The sequence below is a fragment of the Mastigoproctus giganteus genome, chromosome 6, assembly GCF_048544385.1.
Source record: "Mastigoproctus giganteus isolate SK-2022 chromosome 6, ASM4854438v1, whole genome shotgun sequence".
Taxonomy (NCBI): Eukaryota; Metazoa; Arthropoda; class Arachnida; order Uropygi; family Thelyphonidae; genus Mastigoproctus; species Mastigoproctus giganteus.
In genome coordinates this window covers 49,672,588-49,692,147 of record NC_143580.1, presented here as the reverse complement: position 1 = coordinate 49,692,147, position 19,560 = coordinate 49,672,588, and the positions used below count along the sequence as shown (strand labels likewise).

The 19,560-nt window shown below is 38.3% G+C and overlaps 1 protein-coding gene across 2 annotated transcripts in view; it reads left to right on the top strand.

Moving 5' to 3' along the window:
* Nucleotides 1-274: 274 nt before the first annotated feature.
* Nucleotides 275-19,560, top strand: part of Spase25 (Signal peptidase complex subunit Spase25) — a 74,351-nt gene continuing 55,065 nt past the window's right edge. For both annotated transcript variants that reach the window (XM_090375124.1, XM_090375123.1), the window contains exon 1: nucleotides 275-374. In XM_090375124.1, coding sequence (XP_090231250.1) covers nucleotides 330-374 — 45 coding nt within the window. In that variant the 5' untranslated portion in view covers nucleotides 275-329. The remainder of the gene's footprint in view (nucleotides 375-19,560) is intronic.

Here is a 19,560-nt window from a genome sequence, read left to right as displayed (position 1 = left end):
AGGTTTTTTCGTCCAGCAAAACAGGCAAATCGACCAGAGAACACACGCAATTTACAGACACGAATACGGGTTAATGTAATTTCATTTACGGGTAACCCTAACATAGTAATTTAATTTTTAGACATACATAATGACTTTATGAACTGGGGCCCAGTAAACAAGGTAATTGGAGTGCCAATAAACCCGTAAAACTACCACAACAAAAAAAAAAAAAAAAAGCTTTTCAGATTATTTAACAAGATGGTGAAAATAGGTGGTTCGAGAGTATAGATGACGAGTATGGATTAGTGTTGTATGGTGTGTGGTGTTTTATTTTCTATGTTAACAATATGTCTGCAAAACGTGGCGATACCGGTGATTCTTCAGGTTCGAAGGTAATTTTATTTATTCTTTTTGAGCTAGTCAAAACAGATATTTAACTTTTCTTTGTTTCTTTTTTATAATTTTTATGATTTGGTGTCTGCGATATCAGTGAATGAGGTGTTCTTAGCAATGTGGTTATTCTTTTTGACAGTTCAGATCTTTTTAAATTTTTTATTTAATGGTATGAAGTAAATAATGAAAAATAACGATATAGAAATGAAAGTGACGTATGTTACTGCTACAGGGATGTGTCAAATTAATGTCTGTGGTGTTTGGATATAATACAAAAATACCTTATGGTGCTTGCTGTCTTTGCTCATCCTCTTAAGTAAGCATACTTTAGTAACAAATGGGTGGGGGGGGGGATCAAGGCAAGTTATTTCATGTATTTAGATTGATATTACTTTCATGTTTGTGGAGCATATAAAGTAAAATTTTAAATGCTTGAACGATCGATATCTTATTCGTTTTATTTCTTCAATCAAAAAAAAAAATTATGCGCGCGCGCGCGCACGCACGCACGCACACACACACACACATATACATACATACATACAGACAGGGTGTACCAGGAGGAAAGGTCAATATTCCTGGTGAAAGGATAGGTTATTTTAAGCGAAAAAGTTCATATAAACATGTGCCCTATCCCTCGGAAACCATTCGGTTTCTGAGATAGAGGCATTTGAATATTTATTTTTCAAGTGACAAATTTGGAACAGTTTATAATAAATTTTTAAAAATGCCATCATCAACTTCAATGCACTTTTCTACTCTCATGAGAACATGGTGTGTTGCTTGTCTAAGTGTATCTTCACGTTCCTTAATATGGGTAACAGCGTTCATTATGCGAGCTAGCAGATCATCTCTTGTATCCACCTTTCTTCTGTACACTTCACTCTTCATCCAACCCCATAAACAAAAATCTAATGGGGTTAGGTCTGGAGATCTTGGTGGCCAGTTAATGGCACCACCACGACCAATCTACTGATAGGAAAAATTCGGTTCAGATGTTGCTTCACACGTTTGGTAGAATGGGAAGGGGCCCCGTCATGCTGAAAGTACATAGCACACCGTGTGGCCAAAGGAACGTCCTTTAGTTGTTCACCTAATGTATTTTGCAAAAATTGAAAGGAATTGTGTTCTGTTATTCGATGTTCTAAAATAACGGGACCTATCAGCAGGTTATCGATCATACCGCACCACATATTGATTGAGAAACGAACTTGGAAATTTGTTTCCACTGTACCATGTGGATTCTCATGCGACCATTGTTGAGTGTTGTGTGTGTTGTGGTGCCTCCGTAGCCAGTTGGGAAGGAGCAGCAGTGCATAACACACGCTTCTTGATTAGCCCAGGATTCGATCCCGTCACCACCAAATACGGAGGATGTGGAAAGGTCAGGGAATGACCACTGCATATTCCCGGAGCAATATGGCCTTAGTTGATAATGCTCCTAATTAACCAAAAAATAACAAATTAATATAACGTGTGTTGTTGATTCCATTTCAGGTAAACGTGGCTTCATCAGTAAACAGTATTGATGGAAGCACTTCACGGTTGGCATTTAACCAATGACAAAATTCAAGACGCTTGGCACTGTCCCCTATATGAAGATTTTGCACACGCTGTGGGTGAAATGGGTACAAGCTCTCTTCATGTAGTGTTCGCCATACACGTGTTTGTGAAACACCGAGATGTGCAGAAAGTCTTCGTGTGCTAATTGTAGGACTACGCTGAACCATGTTCAGAATGTGTTCTCGTTCCTGCACATTTTCTTGACGTTATTATTATTATTATTATTATTAGCCATATGGTGCAAGGAAGCTTGAGGCTTATGCTGCACCAGCCAAAAAAATTCCCATGTTACCCTGAGAGAGAGAGAGAAGCAGAAGGGAATCACCAAGAAAGAGAAGAATGATGATATCCAGCTCAGGACCCTGGGTGTGCCAAGCCCATACTCACCAGATGTGAGCCCCCGTCCTCATTCAGATGAAACATGAGCACTGGGAAGCATACCACTTTCACGCAATGTGTTGAAAACACTCTACGATCCGGGATTTGACATGTAGGAAAGCGCCAGCGGTATTCTTCAACAGCAGCAGGGGCACTACCGTCGCAGAAGCCGTAAACATACAGCATATTCGGCATTAGTAAAAATGTGTGGCATTTTTAGCAAACACTTCTACAATTAGAACTGACAAATGACTCTACTCACTGATTCACTTGCAGTCTGATTCACTTCTACAGTTACAACAGTCAACTGATAAATGGCAACTGACAGTCAAATGGCGCAGTCTGATGGGAGGGAAGGAAAATATTGCGTGCCAATTTCAAAACAAATGTACATTAAAGTAGCTCTATCTCGGAAACCATTCGGGATAGGGCACATGTTTATATGAACCTTTTTTGCTTAAAATGACCTATCCTTTCACCTCCTGGAATATTGACCTTTCCTCCTGGGACACCCTGTATGTGTGTATATATATATATATATATATATATATATATCACGACTTCAGGACTGAAGTAACATTTTGGAAATGAAGCTTAACTGGCTGTTTGGTTGGATCTCCAACGAAGTATTGTCCTTGTACAATTCCAATGCTCCTGGAATATCTTAACTTTCCCTGATAAGCTTCTTTTGGAGTGGTAATGCATTATGAATAATTTTCTCAGTTACTGCAAATCTGACCTTTCAGGGAGAACCTTAATAAGCTTGGGAAACAAAACAAAATCACAGGAATCGAAATCTAACGAGTTAGCAGTGATGGAATACTTTGTAGGAAATTCTTGAATAGAAGGTGTATTTTTGGAAATTAGCAAGCACAAATTTCCAGAAATGTACTTAACTGACTGTATTCTTTGAACAGCATTGTGCAGTTTGCCATTGAATTATTTTAAGGTACATTTGTGGTTCACTGTTAAGCCCAAATGACAAATTTATAATGAACAATGCCCTGTAGTTGAAAAATATAATAAGAATGATATTCACATTTGAACAAGGTACAGTACTTTATTTTTTTTAACTTTTGGCTTGGAGAAGACAGCCTTCCCTTGGGAGGACTGGACCTTTTGTTTCTGGGTCATAGTGCACACCCACCATTTGTTACCAGTGATGGTGGAAGAAAGTGTGGTTCAGCAGCAGCATGTTATGAAACTCCTGATATGAAAACTTTGTGATCATCAGTGACAAATAATGCATAAACTTGGTTAAAATGTTTGCATTGCTTAATCTTGTGTTAAAATTGAATGACATGCTGTATAAAAAAAATACCAGTTTCACTAGCAACTTTGCAGATAGTTAAATGTTGATCACACCCGATGACATCACAGGGCACCTCTGTAGCCAAGTGGGCAGGAGCGGCAGTGCGTAGCACATGCTTTTTGATTAGACTGGGGTTTGAGCCCGTGACCACAAAATATGGAGCAGAAAGGTCAGGGAATGACCACCGCATATCCCCGGACCAATATGGCCTTAGTTGCTAATGCTCCTAAAAACCAAATAACAATAACGATGACATCACAAACATGAGCAGTTGATTCCTTGCTTTATGAGGTTGAAGGGCAGCCGGAGTGAGGATTGGCTTTGATGGACAAGCAACTTTCTTTAAAAATTCCACACTAATGAAAAGTCACAGGATATTGTAATGGTCTTGGTCAGGCCTCAGAATGGACCAGGGTACACTGGAGAAAATTTACCATGATACAGTATAACATTTCATATAAAACATTTTTCATATATAACATTCCATATAAAACATTTTTCATATATAACATTTCATATAACATATAAAAATGATATAACATTTCTTGGGATTTGTTGTTCTTTTTCCTAATTAAGAAAATTTTGATGCAAATTTGCTCCTCAGTAAAATTACTCATTTTAAAATAAAATGAAACACAAAACATCTTCTGTTCAGCATGCACTAATTCATATTGATTGATAAATGGCTGATTTATGCATTACTATGTATAGATGAGTGTGTGCAAACTGGGGTCACACCATGTATATGTGTACACGCTGCAGATCACTGGCACAGCAGATACGGTGGTGGCATCGGTAGTGCCTCTCAGTACAAAGCTTATGCAATGGGGAAAGGGAAGGCCTTGACAGAGTTTGAACAGGCAGTGATTTATAGTGTTAGGAAGGCTGGGGCCAGCATGTCAGCAGCTGCAGGCATTGTTGGCTGTTCGAGGGCTGCTGTAATGAAGGTGTGCTTGAAATGGTCCAAAGAGGGACACACAACCACCTACCTAACGTGCCAGGAGACTACCACTGGTTGACATTCAAGGTGAATGGTGTTTGGCATGTGCTTCCCAGGACAACAGATGGCGCCTCCGTAGCCAGGTGGGAAGGAGCAGCAGTGCATAGCACATGTTTCTTGATTAGACCGGGGTTCGAGCCCGTCACCACCAAATACGGAAGATGCGGAAAGGTCAGGGAATGACCACCGCATATCCCGGAGCAATATGGCCTTAGTTGCTAATGCTCCTAAAAACCAAATAACAAACAAACAAACAGGACAACAGATGCCTCATCTGTCAACGGCAGACTACAACCTGAGTGCGCATAGAAACATTTCTGAGCATACCATCCAGTGGTCTTGTGTTTAGGCTTTTGAAATAGGCAACCTTTTTGCGTGAACATGTTGACTGACTGTAATCGACATCTCTCTCTCTCTCTCTCTCTCTCTCTCTCTCTCTCTCTCTCTCTCTCTCTCTCTCTCTGCAATGGACATGGAGCACCATTCCTGGAGATTGGACAACTGAAAAAGAGCCACCTGGTTTAATAAATAAGTTTTCAGCTCCATTATGCCGATGGACAGGTGTGTTTGATAGTGAGCAGGTGAAGAGCTGCAACCAGAATTCACGGTTTTTCAAAAACATGTTTGGGAGATATTTTCTTGGATGAACTGTGGCCCCTTATCCTCGTTGAACATGCTCACACTGCTAGATCTTACCTTGGCATTGTTTCAGATCAAGTTTTGTCCTACCACATGTCCAGATGGCACTGGACTCTTTCAACAAGATAGTGGGCATTGTGACATGGGATTTTGTGCATGGATGTTTCAAGGGTCATGTCTGAGCATTTTGTGTGCTTCCGTCTGCCAGATTCCCCCAACATCAATCCCATTGAATATTTGTGGGATGTGGTGGAACTCAGCATTTGCCAGTCCACTCCTGTGCCCTGCTCTGTTGCTGAACTGTGGGATGTCCTTCTCTCCAGCTGGTCCAGAATACCTGAGGACAACTGTGGTCTTGTAGAGCCAATGGCACACCAAGTGTAAGTGGTTATTACAATGTGAGGCAGCTCAACACACTATCAGGTAAGTGGTCATAATGTTTTTGCTTATGAATGTATTTCTATAGGTATCACGTAAAGTGTTATCAAATCCAGCAATTATTAATGGGGAAAAGATTAGCATTCTTTTACATTATTTCTCAGTTTTCATGCCAGATAATGAATCTCAGCATGCATTATTTTGAAAATTCTGGCTCACCAGTAATTATCATTATTGCTCAACTCGTGTTACTTGTCTACAGTTGAAATGGAAAATTTTATCCATAATTATGAGAGCATCTTTGGATTCAGGGAAGATCCCTTGGATCTTCCCTGAATGGTACCCCCAGTTCACAACTGGGGATCAAAGAGTGACATGAGTAATTAAAGAAGAAGAAGAAGAAGAAGAAGAATTCTTTATTATATACAGAAAGCACATTGCTGTATACAACTCCCTTCACGGCTACAAGCCAGGGGTTGACCTGTTAGCTTAAATTCTGTTCCAGAGAAAATATTGGAATCACTAGTTAAAGAAGTGAATAAGGACCATCTAGACAGGAGTGCAGTTATGCTTCAGTCATAGCATGGGTTTGTTAAGAGGAGATTTTGTCTGATCAATTAGATGGGATACTGTGATGTAGTGACAAAGGAACTGAATGCAAAATATAATTTTGATATCATATACTTGGTTTCAGGATCGCTTTTGATACCATTGCACATAAAACTGCTGTACAAATTGGAGCAGTGTGTCATTAAGGGAAAGTTCCTGCTACAGATAAAGGGATGGTTAAGTGCTAGAATACAGTGGTTATTGATTGCACTGCTCTTCATGACTGATGTTATTAGTGGACTCTCACAGTGTTTGGTGCTGGGCCCATTGTTGTTTTCTATATTTATTAATGATATTGAAGAAGGTATATCAGGCTTAATGTCTAAGTTTGCAGATGATAAAAAGGTTGACAGAGTGGTTAATGGCAGTAATGAAGGTATTCTGCTGCAACAAGATCTAGAAAAATTAGAATAATGGGCTGAGAAATGGCATTTGAAGTTTAACATTGACAAATGCAAGGTATTGCATATGGGTAACATATTGACTGTGTGGTACTACAGAGTAACATATTGATTGTGTGGACTACACTCAGTAGTGGTAAATGAAAAGGACCTGGGCATAATTATGCAGTCTGATATGAAGTTTGCTGAGCAGTGAGAATTGACATGAGCTCTCCTGGCAGTCTATCTGGGTTTTGTGAATGATATACAGGAATTTTTGCTAGCAGTGATAAGTGGAGTGATTATCTCACTGTTTAAAGCAGTGGTAAGGCCACATCTTGAGTACTGTATACATGTCTGAGGGCCTCATTTTAGGAAGAATGTAGGGCTGCTGGAATGGGCAAGGAGATTGGTGAAGGGAACAAAGGAGTGTTCTTACCACAAACGGCTCCAATCTGTAAATTGCTTATCTGGAGACTAAGTGCCTGTGAGGTGTTTAAGGCTTTGAATGGGTTGAGCAAACTCAAATGCTGATGAGATTCTTCCTCTTTTTTCAAACTATGTACATTAGTGGGCATAAATCGAAATTGAGGAAGAATGGTTGTAGAATAGATATGTGGAAGTTTGCCTTCAGTTAATGGGTGGTTGGTTGTTGGAACAAGCTTCCATCAATTCTTGAAGTGAATAGTTTGAATAAATTAGACAAACTGTTTTATAGGATGAATAGATAAAAATGGTATTTTTTTTTTTTTGGCTGATGCTGTATAAGCTTGACTTCTTGCATCACTTGCCACTATTAATACTAATACTGCAGTCAGGGACAGACAGCAGCCCTGTCTTACATCTCTTCCTCTACACTTTGTGTCACTTTTCCCTACCTTATTACTTTTTGTTCCCAATATAATCTATTCATCATTCTTCTGCTATTGCAATCTTTTCAGTATATTTAGTAATTTAATCCAATCTAAAAAAAAAAATGTTCTTGTTTATACTCCGGAACGACCACCACGTCAGTGGAGTTTACAATAAATCAATCAGTACAAACGTTAATCGTATTTAGCAGTCACGGGCTTGAACCCAAACTGTCCACATTTTCCTAAAAATATTTAATATTTTTAGCATTGTATTTGCTGTATGCTGCACCACACTTATGGTTTTAAATCTTTACATTTCATTGCATTCAGTTTCCTTTACATTTCATTGCATGCAGTTTCCTTTCCATTGGTATCATTACTGTAGTCAAAAATCTTATTGCCATTCCTCATACTCATACTTTAACCTGCATAATTCTGTTAATTCCCTTAAGCCCAATTTCCCTTGTAAACTTAATCTTCATTGAAATTCCATCAATATTACTACTTTATTTCCCTTCATTTCCTTTAGTACTGCAATTACCTCTTGTTCCATTATGATTAGCGTCAAGCTGTACTGATCTGACCTCATCAAAATCATCCTCTTCCTGCCTCTTGTTTACCTATGTAACTTTTATATATTCCACTCTTCTTCCCACCCATTATTTTATGGTTTTCCTAGTAGGCCCGCCCATTTCTTCTCTGTAAAACACCCTGACCTCTTTCCTTTTTTTCCATGCTCCTATTCTTTACTCTCATACTTAAAATCACATCCTGACCTTTCTAATGATTTTAATTCTGTACAAATCCATACTCCCTTGCTTTATTTATATTTTACTCATCTAGGCTTATTGTCACTCTTTCTATATCTTCTCTTGGTATTAGTATTTTTCATTTACTTCTTTCCTCCATTTCTCTTATTATATCCTCTGTTGTCTATGGGTACCTAGGTCTTACCACTGTCTGTGTCCTATTTCCTTTTCAGCTGTTTTCTTTATATTGTCTTTTAAACTTATCCATTTACACTTTGATTATCCATCTGATAATTACTTTTCAGTGATATCCTTTCCTTCAATTTTGCATTCATAATATCCTTTCTTGCTGTTTTTATTCTCTACACATTCTTTTATCTTTCTTTGCCTGGCTAATCCTTTTCAATTTTAATTCCATGTCCATTATCACAAAATTATGAACAGAATAAATGTCTGTTCTTGGGTATGCATGGGGAGTTCTTCACACTGTTTGTGTACCTATTCCAGACCAGTATATAGTTTTCTTGTAGTTCAGTATGTTGAAGTAGTTGTGTGTCTGGACCTGCCCTTGGTAGACCACATGATGCAGATGTTGCTTCTGTAGGGTAGTGGCCATCTTGAGACATTATTTGGTGTTATGTTCTTTTATTTACTATATAGATAATACAGTATAACACAATTCATATATAATATGAATATTTTCAGTTATAGCTCAGACACAGCATGGTTTTGTTAAGGGGAAGTCTTGCCTGACCAACTTGATTGGATACTATGATGCAGTCACAAAAGAACTGGATGCAGGGAATAACTTTGATATTATATACTTGGATCTTAGAAAGGCTTTTGATACTGTTGCACATGGAAGACTGCTACACAAATTGGAGCAGTGTGACATTGGAGGCAAATTGCTGCTATGGATAAAGGGGTGGTTGAGGGGGAGAAGACAGAGTGGTAATCAATGGACACTGCTCATCGTGGACTGATGTTATTAGTGGAATCCCTCAGGGCTCAGTGTTGGGTCCATTATTGTTTTCTGTATTTATAAATGATATTGATGATGGTATATCGGGATTAATGTCCAAGTTTGCAGACGATACAAAGGTTGGCAGGGTTGTCAAGGACACTACTGACACTATGCTGCTGCAACAGGATCTGGAAAGGTTGAGCAGATGGGCTGAGAGGTGGCAAATGAAGTTTAACATTGACAAATGTAAAGTACTACACATGGGAAACAGCAACCCCAGAGCAACGTATCAACTCTGTGGTACAACACTGACAGTGGTAGAGAATGAAAGGGACTTGGGGGTGGTTGTGCAGGCAGATATGAAGTTCTCTGAGCAGTGCAGACGGGCTGCAAGAGTAGCTCATGGAGTATTGTCAATGATATACAGGAATTTTTCCAGCAGGGATAAGGAGGTGATTATTCCATTGTATAAGGCGATGGTCAGGCCACACCTAGAGTACTGTATACAGGTCTGGAGGCCTCATTTCAAGAAGGATGTAGAGCTGCTGGAACGAGTACAGAGAAGGGCAACAAGATTAGTGAATGGAATAAAGGGGTGCTCTTACGAAGAAAGGCTTAAGTTTTGCAAATTACAGTGTCTGGAGACTAGGCACCAGCGAGGTGATCTGATAGAGGTGTATAAAGCCTTGAATGGTTTAAGTATGCTCAATGCTGATGGGATTCTTCCTCTAGCTCAGAATAATCACCTGAGAGGGCATAAATTCAAATTGAGGAAAGACAGATGTAGGATAGACGTGCGGAAATTTGTCTTTAGCCAGCGGGTGGTTGGTTGGTGGAACAGACTTCCATCCCTTGTGGTGGAGGTTGATAGCCTAAATAAATTTAAGGCTCAGCTGGACAGGTATTTTGAACGAACAGAGGGGTGAAGTGGAAGTGGTTTTTTTTTTTTTTTTTTTGGCTGATGCTGCATAAGCTTGCTTTCTTGCATCAAATGCCTCTACTAATGCTAATGCTAATATTATATTATATATGTGAAAACAATAAATCTTTCAAAATCAATTCAGGTAATAATGTAGACGTTTACTGAAGCAGTTGCCAAGATGCTAGTAGTAGAGCGCCTGACAGGTGCCCATACACAATTTCTATAAAAAAATTCATTTCAGAAACTGTTGCAGTAAACGTTTGACTGTATTTGGGTAGGTGGAAAAAATTGCAGATTTTTTATGATCATTGACCTGCTACTACCACTGGGTTAAATTTTATGGCCTCACTAAAAAAATAAGAAAAATCTGCTATACATTTAAAAATATGCCACACTGTCATGACAGCTGTTCCCAGGTGTACTGGCTTACCAGCTGGCTTGTGGTCTTTATTATTAAACATATGCAAATCTGTGAATGTATTTTGTCTAGGACAGTCAAGCTGTTACAGAAGTAAAATTTCCATTTATACCCATAATCACTGTTATGTGTACCTTTAATTCCTAGAAGTGGGATGCATTTGTCCTACACATTAGGATTAGTTGAGGCATATGATGCAAGAAAGCAAGCTTTACAGCATCAGCCAAAAAAAAAAAAAAAAAAAAACCCTTCCCATTTCAGCCATCCAGACATTAATACATTATACCAGCGGTTCCCAATCGGTGGTTCGCGAACCCCCAGCGGTTCGCACTAAAAATTCTGTAATAGCGTTTGATTAGATTTACATAGGTATATTATTGTAAACTAAAAAATAAAACTAATAATAACCAATAAACTAAAATAAAATTAAGTAAAAAAAAGTAAGGAATTGCCAAAGAAAGAAACCACATCTCCCACAATTCCTTATAATTACTTGAGTATCTTACAGTATAAAATGTTAAATGTTTTCCATACTAAATTTTTTTTCATTCTCAAGGATCATTGTTATGTATAGGAAATTTTTTTTATTTTTATTTTAGAACCGATAGTACTTAGTACCGTGCATGGGTTGAAGGTTGAAAAGCTGAAAGAAGATACCTGTTGACTTGAACTTCTGTAGATTATAATTTTCAGGAAATAAGTATGAAGGAAGGTTGTTCAAGAAAACAAGTTGAATGAATAAATGAGGAAGAAGAAATGTTGGTTCTGCGTGGGGGATTGAAATTGGACAGTAAAGGATGTTGACTGGTTGCAGCACGTGTTCGGACTGCTTTGAAGGAGAGAGTGGGAATTATAGAAGCCAATTCAGAAGAAAAGTGCCCATGGAAGTATCTCTAGAAAACGCATGCAGCAGAAACAGAACGTCTATGAGACAGAGTGGAGAGACTGCTAGAGATGAGTCATTATTTAACCTAACTGCCCTCTTTTGAATGGAATCTAGAATCCTGAGAGAGGTTTTGGGGGCACTAACCCAGATGTGGGAACAATATTCCATGGTACACTGGATTTGTGATTTCTGCAGACTTAACAACTGTTTGGAAGAGAAGTAATGCCGAGAGTGAAAGAGAAAACCCAGTTTTTTAGATGCAGAGGAAGCAATATTTGTAATGTGCTTTATACCAAGAGAGATTATAAGTCAGTGTAATCCCCAAGATCTTGCCTAGAAATTGAAGATAAGCATAGGAACAGAAGAATCTTTTTGCAAGATATAAGATAGGACTGAATTTTAGAAGGATTGAAATTAAGTTATCTTTGCCTCACTGGAGATCAGCATTTAAGGATTTGACAGTGGATACCCGAGAAGTTGAAGCTGTTTGAGCAGGGCAAGGTTTCTCAAACTGGAAAGGGAATGTAATGTGCTATCATCAGCAAAATTTTTGGATAGGATTTCCAGTCAATGGAAGAGAGTCATTAATATATAAGAGAGAAAGAGTGGGAGAAAGAACTGAACCTTGGGGAACACCAGCATTAGTGCAGAAGTTAAAGACAGAGAGCCGTCTACCATCACCCACAGTGAGCGGTCAGAGAGAAAACTGGATACCCAATTACAAAAATAGCTAGCAAATCATACAATGGAAGCTTATTTAGAAGACTTATGCCACACACGATCAAAAGCCTTTGAAATGTCAAGAGCAATGGCTTGAGTTTCACCAAACTTTTCCATTGAATTTTTCCATAGATGGGTAACATAAGCCAGAATATCAGTGGAATGACATTGATGGAATCCATACTGGCGATTGTTGATCGGATGAAAGATTTCCAGATAGTTTAAGAGTTGGCAGTTAATTGATTTTAACATTACTTTAGAAAGAGTAGAAGTAATTGTAATCGGACGATTATTCGATGGGAAGGATTTGTCGCCCTTTTTAGGAACTGGCTGGATTTGAGCAAATTTCCAAGCAGAAGGGAAAACACCTTTGAAATAGAAAGTAAAAAAAAACTGACACAAACCAGGAGTAAGTTCAGGGGCACAGGTTTTGAGAACAAGTGAAGAAATATCATCAGGACCTGGAGCTTTCTTACATCAGATTCATCAAAATCGTTCTGACATCCTTTTGATGGAAGACCACAGGAAGCACTGAATGGAGTGTACCGGAAACAGTTTGAGGTGAGTTTTTTTTTTTTACCAAGATCATCAATACATGAGTTGGAAGAAAAATAGGATGCTATCAGGTCAGTTTTATCTTTGGCTGATGTGGCAACAGAACCATCTGGTTTTGACAGAGGTGGGAACAGAGATGGGCAAAAATTGTGACCAATAGCAATTCTGGTCATTCTGGTCTCTTTGGCAAGAGACCAGAATGCTCCTTTACCATTTGGACAAGAAGAAAGTTCTACTCTTAGCCTGTTTGAAATGTAGTTTGGACTGATTAATATAACTGCTTTACAAAGTATAAAAAATATATTTTAATTTAATTAAAATATAATTTTATTATATTTTTAATATAATAATTTTAAATTAAATTAAATTTAATATCATGGTTTAATTCTCATCTATTTGTCATACATGCTTTTATGTCACTCCATAACCTTGTCAAGCCCCTGGTCGTGGCGGGCATGTATTGTATCTTTATTGTACAATAAAGATTTCTTCTTCTTAATACTTAATAATAATTTTTATTATTATGCGATGTCGCTTATAAAAATGTTTGTTATTTGGTTTTTTTTTTTAGTTTTTAGGAGCATTAGCAACTAAGGCCATATTGCTCCGGGATATGCGGTGGTCATTCCCTGACCTTTCCGCATCCTCCGTATTTGGTGTTGACGGGCTCGAACCCCAGTCTAATCAAGAAGCGTGTGCTACGCACTGCTGCTCCTTCCCACCTGGCTACGGAGGCGCCTTATATATAAAAATGTAGTACTGGAAATATTGTATAATAAAAATTCAGTAATATTATATGGCAACCCCAGGGGCTCACATCTGGTGAGTATGAGCTTGGCACATCCAGGGTCCTGAGCTGGATCTCTCTCGGGTAACTTGAATTTTTTTTTTTTTGGCTGGTGCAGCATAAGCCTCAGGCTTCCTTGCACCATATGGCTAATAATAATAATAATTTCAGAAAATATAGGCTTAGTGGTTCGCATTAAAAATATTGTGTTGTGAAAGGGGTTCGCGATAAAAAATATAATGTCGAAAGGGGTCGCGAGTCAAGAAAGGCTGGGAAACACTGCATTATAGTATTAGAGGTATATTTTAATTCAGTAGTGGAAATCAAAGTTTACTCCATTCACTTTCAAACATTAGGAGATCTTTGTTTTTACTGAAAGTGATCGACTGAATAGTCAAACTTTGAATTTGGGCTTCTGTTCAGCTTAAAGACAAATACTCTTATCCCTGGTTTACCTGAAGTTTTTAATATCTTTTTAAATTTTATGAACCATATAAAGCAAATCCACTATTTTTTTAAATCTGATAAATCATTATCCCAACTGTTTCAAAGCTTCTTGCCTTTTCATCATTTGTTCACTATTCATTTGTTAAGAGGTTGCCAGATGATAAACCAGTTTTCTTCATTTCAACAGAATCAGTTACAGCTCTGGGAAGGCTTTGCTTATCTGTTAATTGCCTTTAAACTTAACATCTGATGAATCAATGAATATCTGCCATTCTTCAGCTTTGTCTACAGACCCTAATTCTTTTGTCAGTCCATTTATGTCCAAGAAAACAGGGAATTCTTTGTTTATCCTAAAATGTCAACAGTTTTTTTCCTTACATATGGAAATACAGTCTAAGCTGTTTATAGTGACCCTCTCATCGTTTGTTCACTATGCTTTTGTTAATAGAGGTTGCCAGAGGAAAAGCCAGTCTTCTTCATTTCAACAGAATCAGTTACAGTTCTGGGAAGGTGTACTCTGTTCACTCTTCTGAAAGATTGGAAAAAGATTGAAAGTTTAGAGAAATCTGTTGCACTGGGTAGGATTTGAGCATGAAAGGTGAAGTATCTGAATCTTGAAAAGGTACTTTTGGAATGGCTAATAATAATGTTTGCAAAAAACGTTCCTGTAGATGCTAATCTTTTAAAAGCTAATTCTGAATTGTTTGTGCATCAAATGTATATGGAAGAATTTAAAAGTTTAGATGGATGGTGCCAGAAATTTAAGACTTGTTATGGCCTCTTTCAAAAAAGTGTGGCAAAAGTGCAGCTGTGGACATTGATGCTACAAAGGAATGGAAGGGAAATTGCTTAAAAAATGTTTTGCTGACATATGACCGCAATGACATCTTCAATGCTGATGAAACTGGATTCTTTTTTTTTTTTAAATTGCTACCGGATAGAACATTTATGTTTAAAGGTGAGAAATGTAGTGGTGGAAAAAAGGCCAAACAATAATTATCATTCTCCTAGCAGCAAACATGTTTGGCACAGAGAAGCTTCCTCTTTTAATCACTGGGAAAGCTGAAAAGCCTTCATGCTTTAAAGGTTTGAAGACTATGTATTGAATAAACCAAATGGCATGGATGACATCACAAATCTACGAAGAATGGATCAGAAACTTAGACTGTAGGATGAATGAAAAGAATAGAAACATTTTGCTGTTTGTGGATAACTACACCCCTCGTTGTCAAGTAAACGATCTACTTGCAATCACTGTCGAGTACCTACCACCAAATATGATGTCAGTTCTTCAGCCACTTGATCAAGGTGTAGTCTAGTTTTTTTTTTTTTTTTTTTTGATTTGGTAGTTGTTGGCGCATCGGCTTCTGTGGCCATATTGCACCTCCCAAGGTTTTTGCAGTACTTTGATCCAAGCCCGAGGCGGGAATCGAACCCGCGACCTTTGGGTTACCGGGCAGGTACTTTACCCACTCGGCTAGCCCGGTCGGCCGTGTAGTCTAGTGTTTTAAGGAAAATTACCATAGAATGCTATTAGACAATTGTGTTATGCCTTGAAAGCAAAATTCAGTGTGAAATTGACATCTTTTAGTCATTGTATTTATGTGTTTCGGCATGGGATGACATTGATGAAAAAGTGATTGGCAACTGCTTCAAACATGTTGAATTTATCACCTTGAATGATGTAATGTGTGAAGTTTCGCATGCTTCTTCCTCTATTAATTGCAAAGAACAGTCTGATAATAATGAAGAAATATTTGAGCATGTGCATCATCACCTAAACTTCAGGAAAACTTAAGCTTCAAAGATTACACAGAAGGGGGATGCGGACACTGAATGTTTCAGGATATGCACGAATGAAGAGGGACTCATTGCAGATATAACGGAATCTCCTGAAATCTTTAGTGATGGTGAGGAACCTACTGTGATTGAACAAGAAGTTTCAGTGAAAGATGCTCATCAAGGATTAGAGCTTGTACGTCGATTTTTTTTTTTTTTTTTTTTTCCCTTCCCCCCCCCCAAGCTCAGCCTAACTACGAAAGTGAAATAACTGCTATCATGCACCTTCATAATTCTCTTTTAAAACATGCTCTACCATTGAAACTGTGTTTTGACAGATTATTTTCAAGTACAAAACAATTCTCTTGTTAGGTCTTGATGTAGCCCATGGAGTAAAATTTATAATTATAATTTTCTTGTTTAATACTGAAGTATATATTATAAATAAGATTATACTATACAGGTAACCCTCATATAACATGGTAGTTAGGTTCCTATAAAATCTCATGTAGTGCGAAACCATGTTATAAGGGACTAAGAACCAGTATAGAAAGGGAGTTACAGTCCAAAAACTAACAAAAATACACCATTTTTTTTTATAACTATCAGAAACTTATAATTTGGGGAATACAATGTGTATAGAAAAGATAGACAGGACAGGAGGGGAGGAGGGGTTATGCTATTAATTAAGAAACACATAAAGTCCAAGGAAGTGAAGCCAGTCGACATCGATGGACAGGGCAGTGTCGAGTCAGTTTGGTGTGACATAAGCATAGGGAAATCAAAATTGAGAGTAGGAGTGTGCTATAGGCCTAATGACTCTGATGAGTATAATAAGATATTGTACAGGGAAATAGAGTGGGCCAGTAAATCAGAGAGTCTTATAATGGGGGATTTTAATTTCCCAGATATTGACTGGAATTTGTGGGTTGGTCACTCGCACACTAGCAAGGCTTTTGTGGATTTATTGGATGATTGTTTTCTACATCAGCATGTTCGTGAGGCAACAAGAGGGAGCAATACTCTTGATCTGATTATCAGTAGTGATTCTTCATGCATTAAGAATCTGCAGATAAATGAACCACTAGGTGGCAGTGATCACAGTGTGTTGAAGTGGGATTTACTCAAGGAGGTAACTACCATCAGAGGTAAAGGGAAGGGTTTTTGTTTTCGTAAAGGCGACTATGATGGTCTGAGACAGTATTTAAATTCTATACAGTGGGACCAACTGATGATGTTACCAACAGCAAACTCAAAATGGGAAGCATTCAAGGAACTAATCTTGGAGGCTACCAGGCTTTACATACCAACTAAGAAATATTGTTCAAGGTTTAGGCCTAAATGGTTGTCAGATGAACTAATGAGACATGTGGCAGAGAAGAAAAATGCATGGGATACATACAAATTAATGGGTGACATGGAAGCCTATGATAGATATAAGTTGGTCTGTAACCAAGTCACAAAGGAGATTAGGCAGGCAAAGGCAGACTACGAAAAATCCTTGGCAAAGGATGCAAAGAAAAACAGAAAAGAGTTCTTTACATATTTGAACTCGAGAAGGAAAGGAATGAATCAGATTGGTCCACTGGATATTGATGGTTCAACAGTTGAGGATCCTGCTCAGATGGCTAACAATCTAAACGAGTATTTTGCATCTACATTCACGCATGAGGAGTTATTCAGGAAGGAGAATGATGTAGGTAAAGTAAACATGGGCAGTGAGCTGGATGATTTTGTAATAACTGAGAGGAAAGTGGAGGAGAGATTGTTGAGTATAAACATAAAAAAGGCACCTGGGGTGGATGGGATCTATCCAGTTATATTAAAGGAGGCAGCAAAGGAAGTATGCAAACCCCTAGCCATAATTATGAGAGCTTCTTTGGACTCAGGGGAGGTACCCATAGACTGGAGATGTGCAAATGTAACCCCAATTCACAAAGGAGGATCAAAGGCTGACACAAGTAATTATAGACCTGTTAGTTTAACTTCTGTTCCAGGTAAATTAATGGAGGCACTGGTTAAAGAAGCACTGCAGGATCATCTAGACAAGAATTCAGTTATAGCTCAGACGCAGCATGGTTTTGTTAAGGGCAGGTCTTGCCTGACCAATTTGATTGGATACTATGATGTAGTCACAAAAGAACTGGATGCAAGGAATAACTTTGATATTATATATTTGGATCTTAGAAAGGCTTTTGATACTGTTGCACATGGAAGACTGCTGCACAAATTGGAGCAGAGTGGTATTGGAGGCAAATTGCTGCTATGGATAAGGGGATGGTTGAGTGGCAGAAGACAGAGAGTGGTAATCAATGGACACTGCTCAACGTGGACTAATGTTATTAGTGGAGTTCCTCAAGGTTCAGTGTTGGGTCCGTTGTTGTTTTCGGTGTTTATGAATGATATTGATGATGGTATATCAAGTTTAATGTCCAAGTTTGCAGATGATACAAAGGTTGGCAGGGTCGTTAAGGACACTACTGATGCTATGCTGCTGCAACAGGATCTGGAAAGGTTGAACAGATGGGCTGAGAGGTGGCAAATGAAGTTTAACATTGACAAATGTAAAGTACTACATATGGGAAACAGTAACCCCAGAGCAACGTATCAACTCTGTGGTACTACACTGACAGTGGTGGAGAATGAAAAGGACCTGGGGGTAATTGTGCAGGCAGATATGAAGTTCTCTGAGCAGTGCAGACGGGCTGCAAGAGTAGCTCATGGTGTCTTGTCAATGATATACAGGAATTTTTCTAGCAGGGATAAGGATGTGATTATTCCCTTGTATAAGGCAATGGTCAGGCCACACCTTGAGTACTGTATACAGGTCTGGAGGCCTCATTTCAGGAAGGATGTAGAGCTGCTGGAACGGGTACAGAGAAGGGCAACAAGATTAGTGAATGGAACAAAGGGTTGCTCTTACGAAGAAAGGCTTAAGTTTTGCATATTACAGAGTCTGGAGACTAGGCACCGGCGAGGTGATCTGATAGAGGTGTATAAGGCTTTGAATGGTTTGAGCATGCTCAATGCCAATGGGATATTTCATCTTGCTCAGAATAATCACCTCAGAGGGCATAAATTCAAATTGCGGAAGGACGGATGTCGGATAGATGTGCGGAAATTTGCCTTTGGCCAGCGGGTGGTTGGTTGGTGGAACCGACTTCCATCACTTGTTGTTGAAGTTGATAGCCTAAACAAATTTAAAGCTCAACTGGACAGGTATTTCGAACGAACGGAGGGGTGAAATGGGAGTGGGTTTTTTTTTTTTTTTTTTTTTTTTTTTTTTTTTGGCTGATGCTGAATAAGCTTGCTTTCTTGCATCATATGCCTCTACTAATGCTAATGCTAATGCTAATGCTAAACTTAATTTTTATTAAAAATAGTAATAACTGAACAAATGTCATACAAACTGCGATACATATGTCTGATAATGTAATTATCAGACATAGTAATTCATTTAATTTTCTTTCTCTTTATCACTGCTAAGCACAATCAAATGAGTGTTTTCTCTGTTGCAGAATGTCTTCACCTTCTGAACTTTCTTCTGCAGCCTCTAGATTTTATGTATCTTCTACTCTTTAAAAAATCAGTAATCTGGGTTTTATATCCTTTTGCTTGATAGAGCTTTGTAAATTTCATGGTATGGAGCTAAGCATTTTTGAAATTCCCTTTTGAACTTTGTGCTCCTTCCAGCTGAAGGATTTGCATTAAAAAAAATAATAAAATTCTAATTGCTTAGCTAAATTTATGGCTTCTCTTATGTTTTTTATCTGTGCTATCATTCTCTGAATTAATTTGGTGTACCGCTGATGCCATTTCCACCAAATCCACTTTGCTAGCCTCTT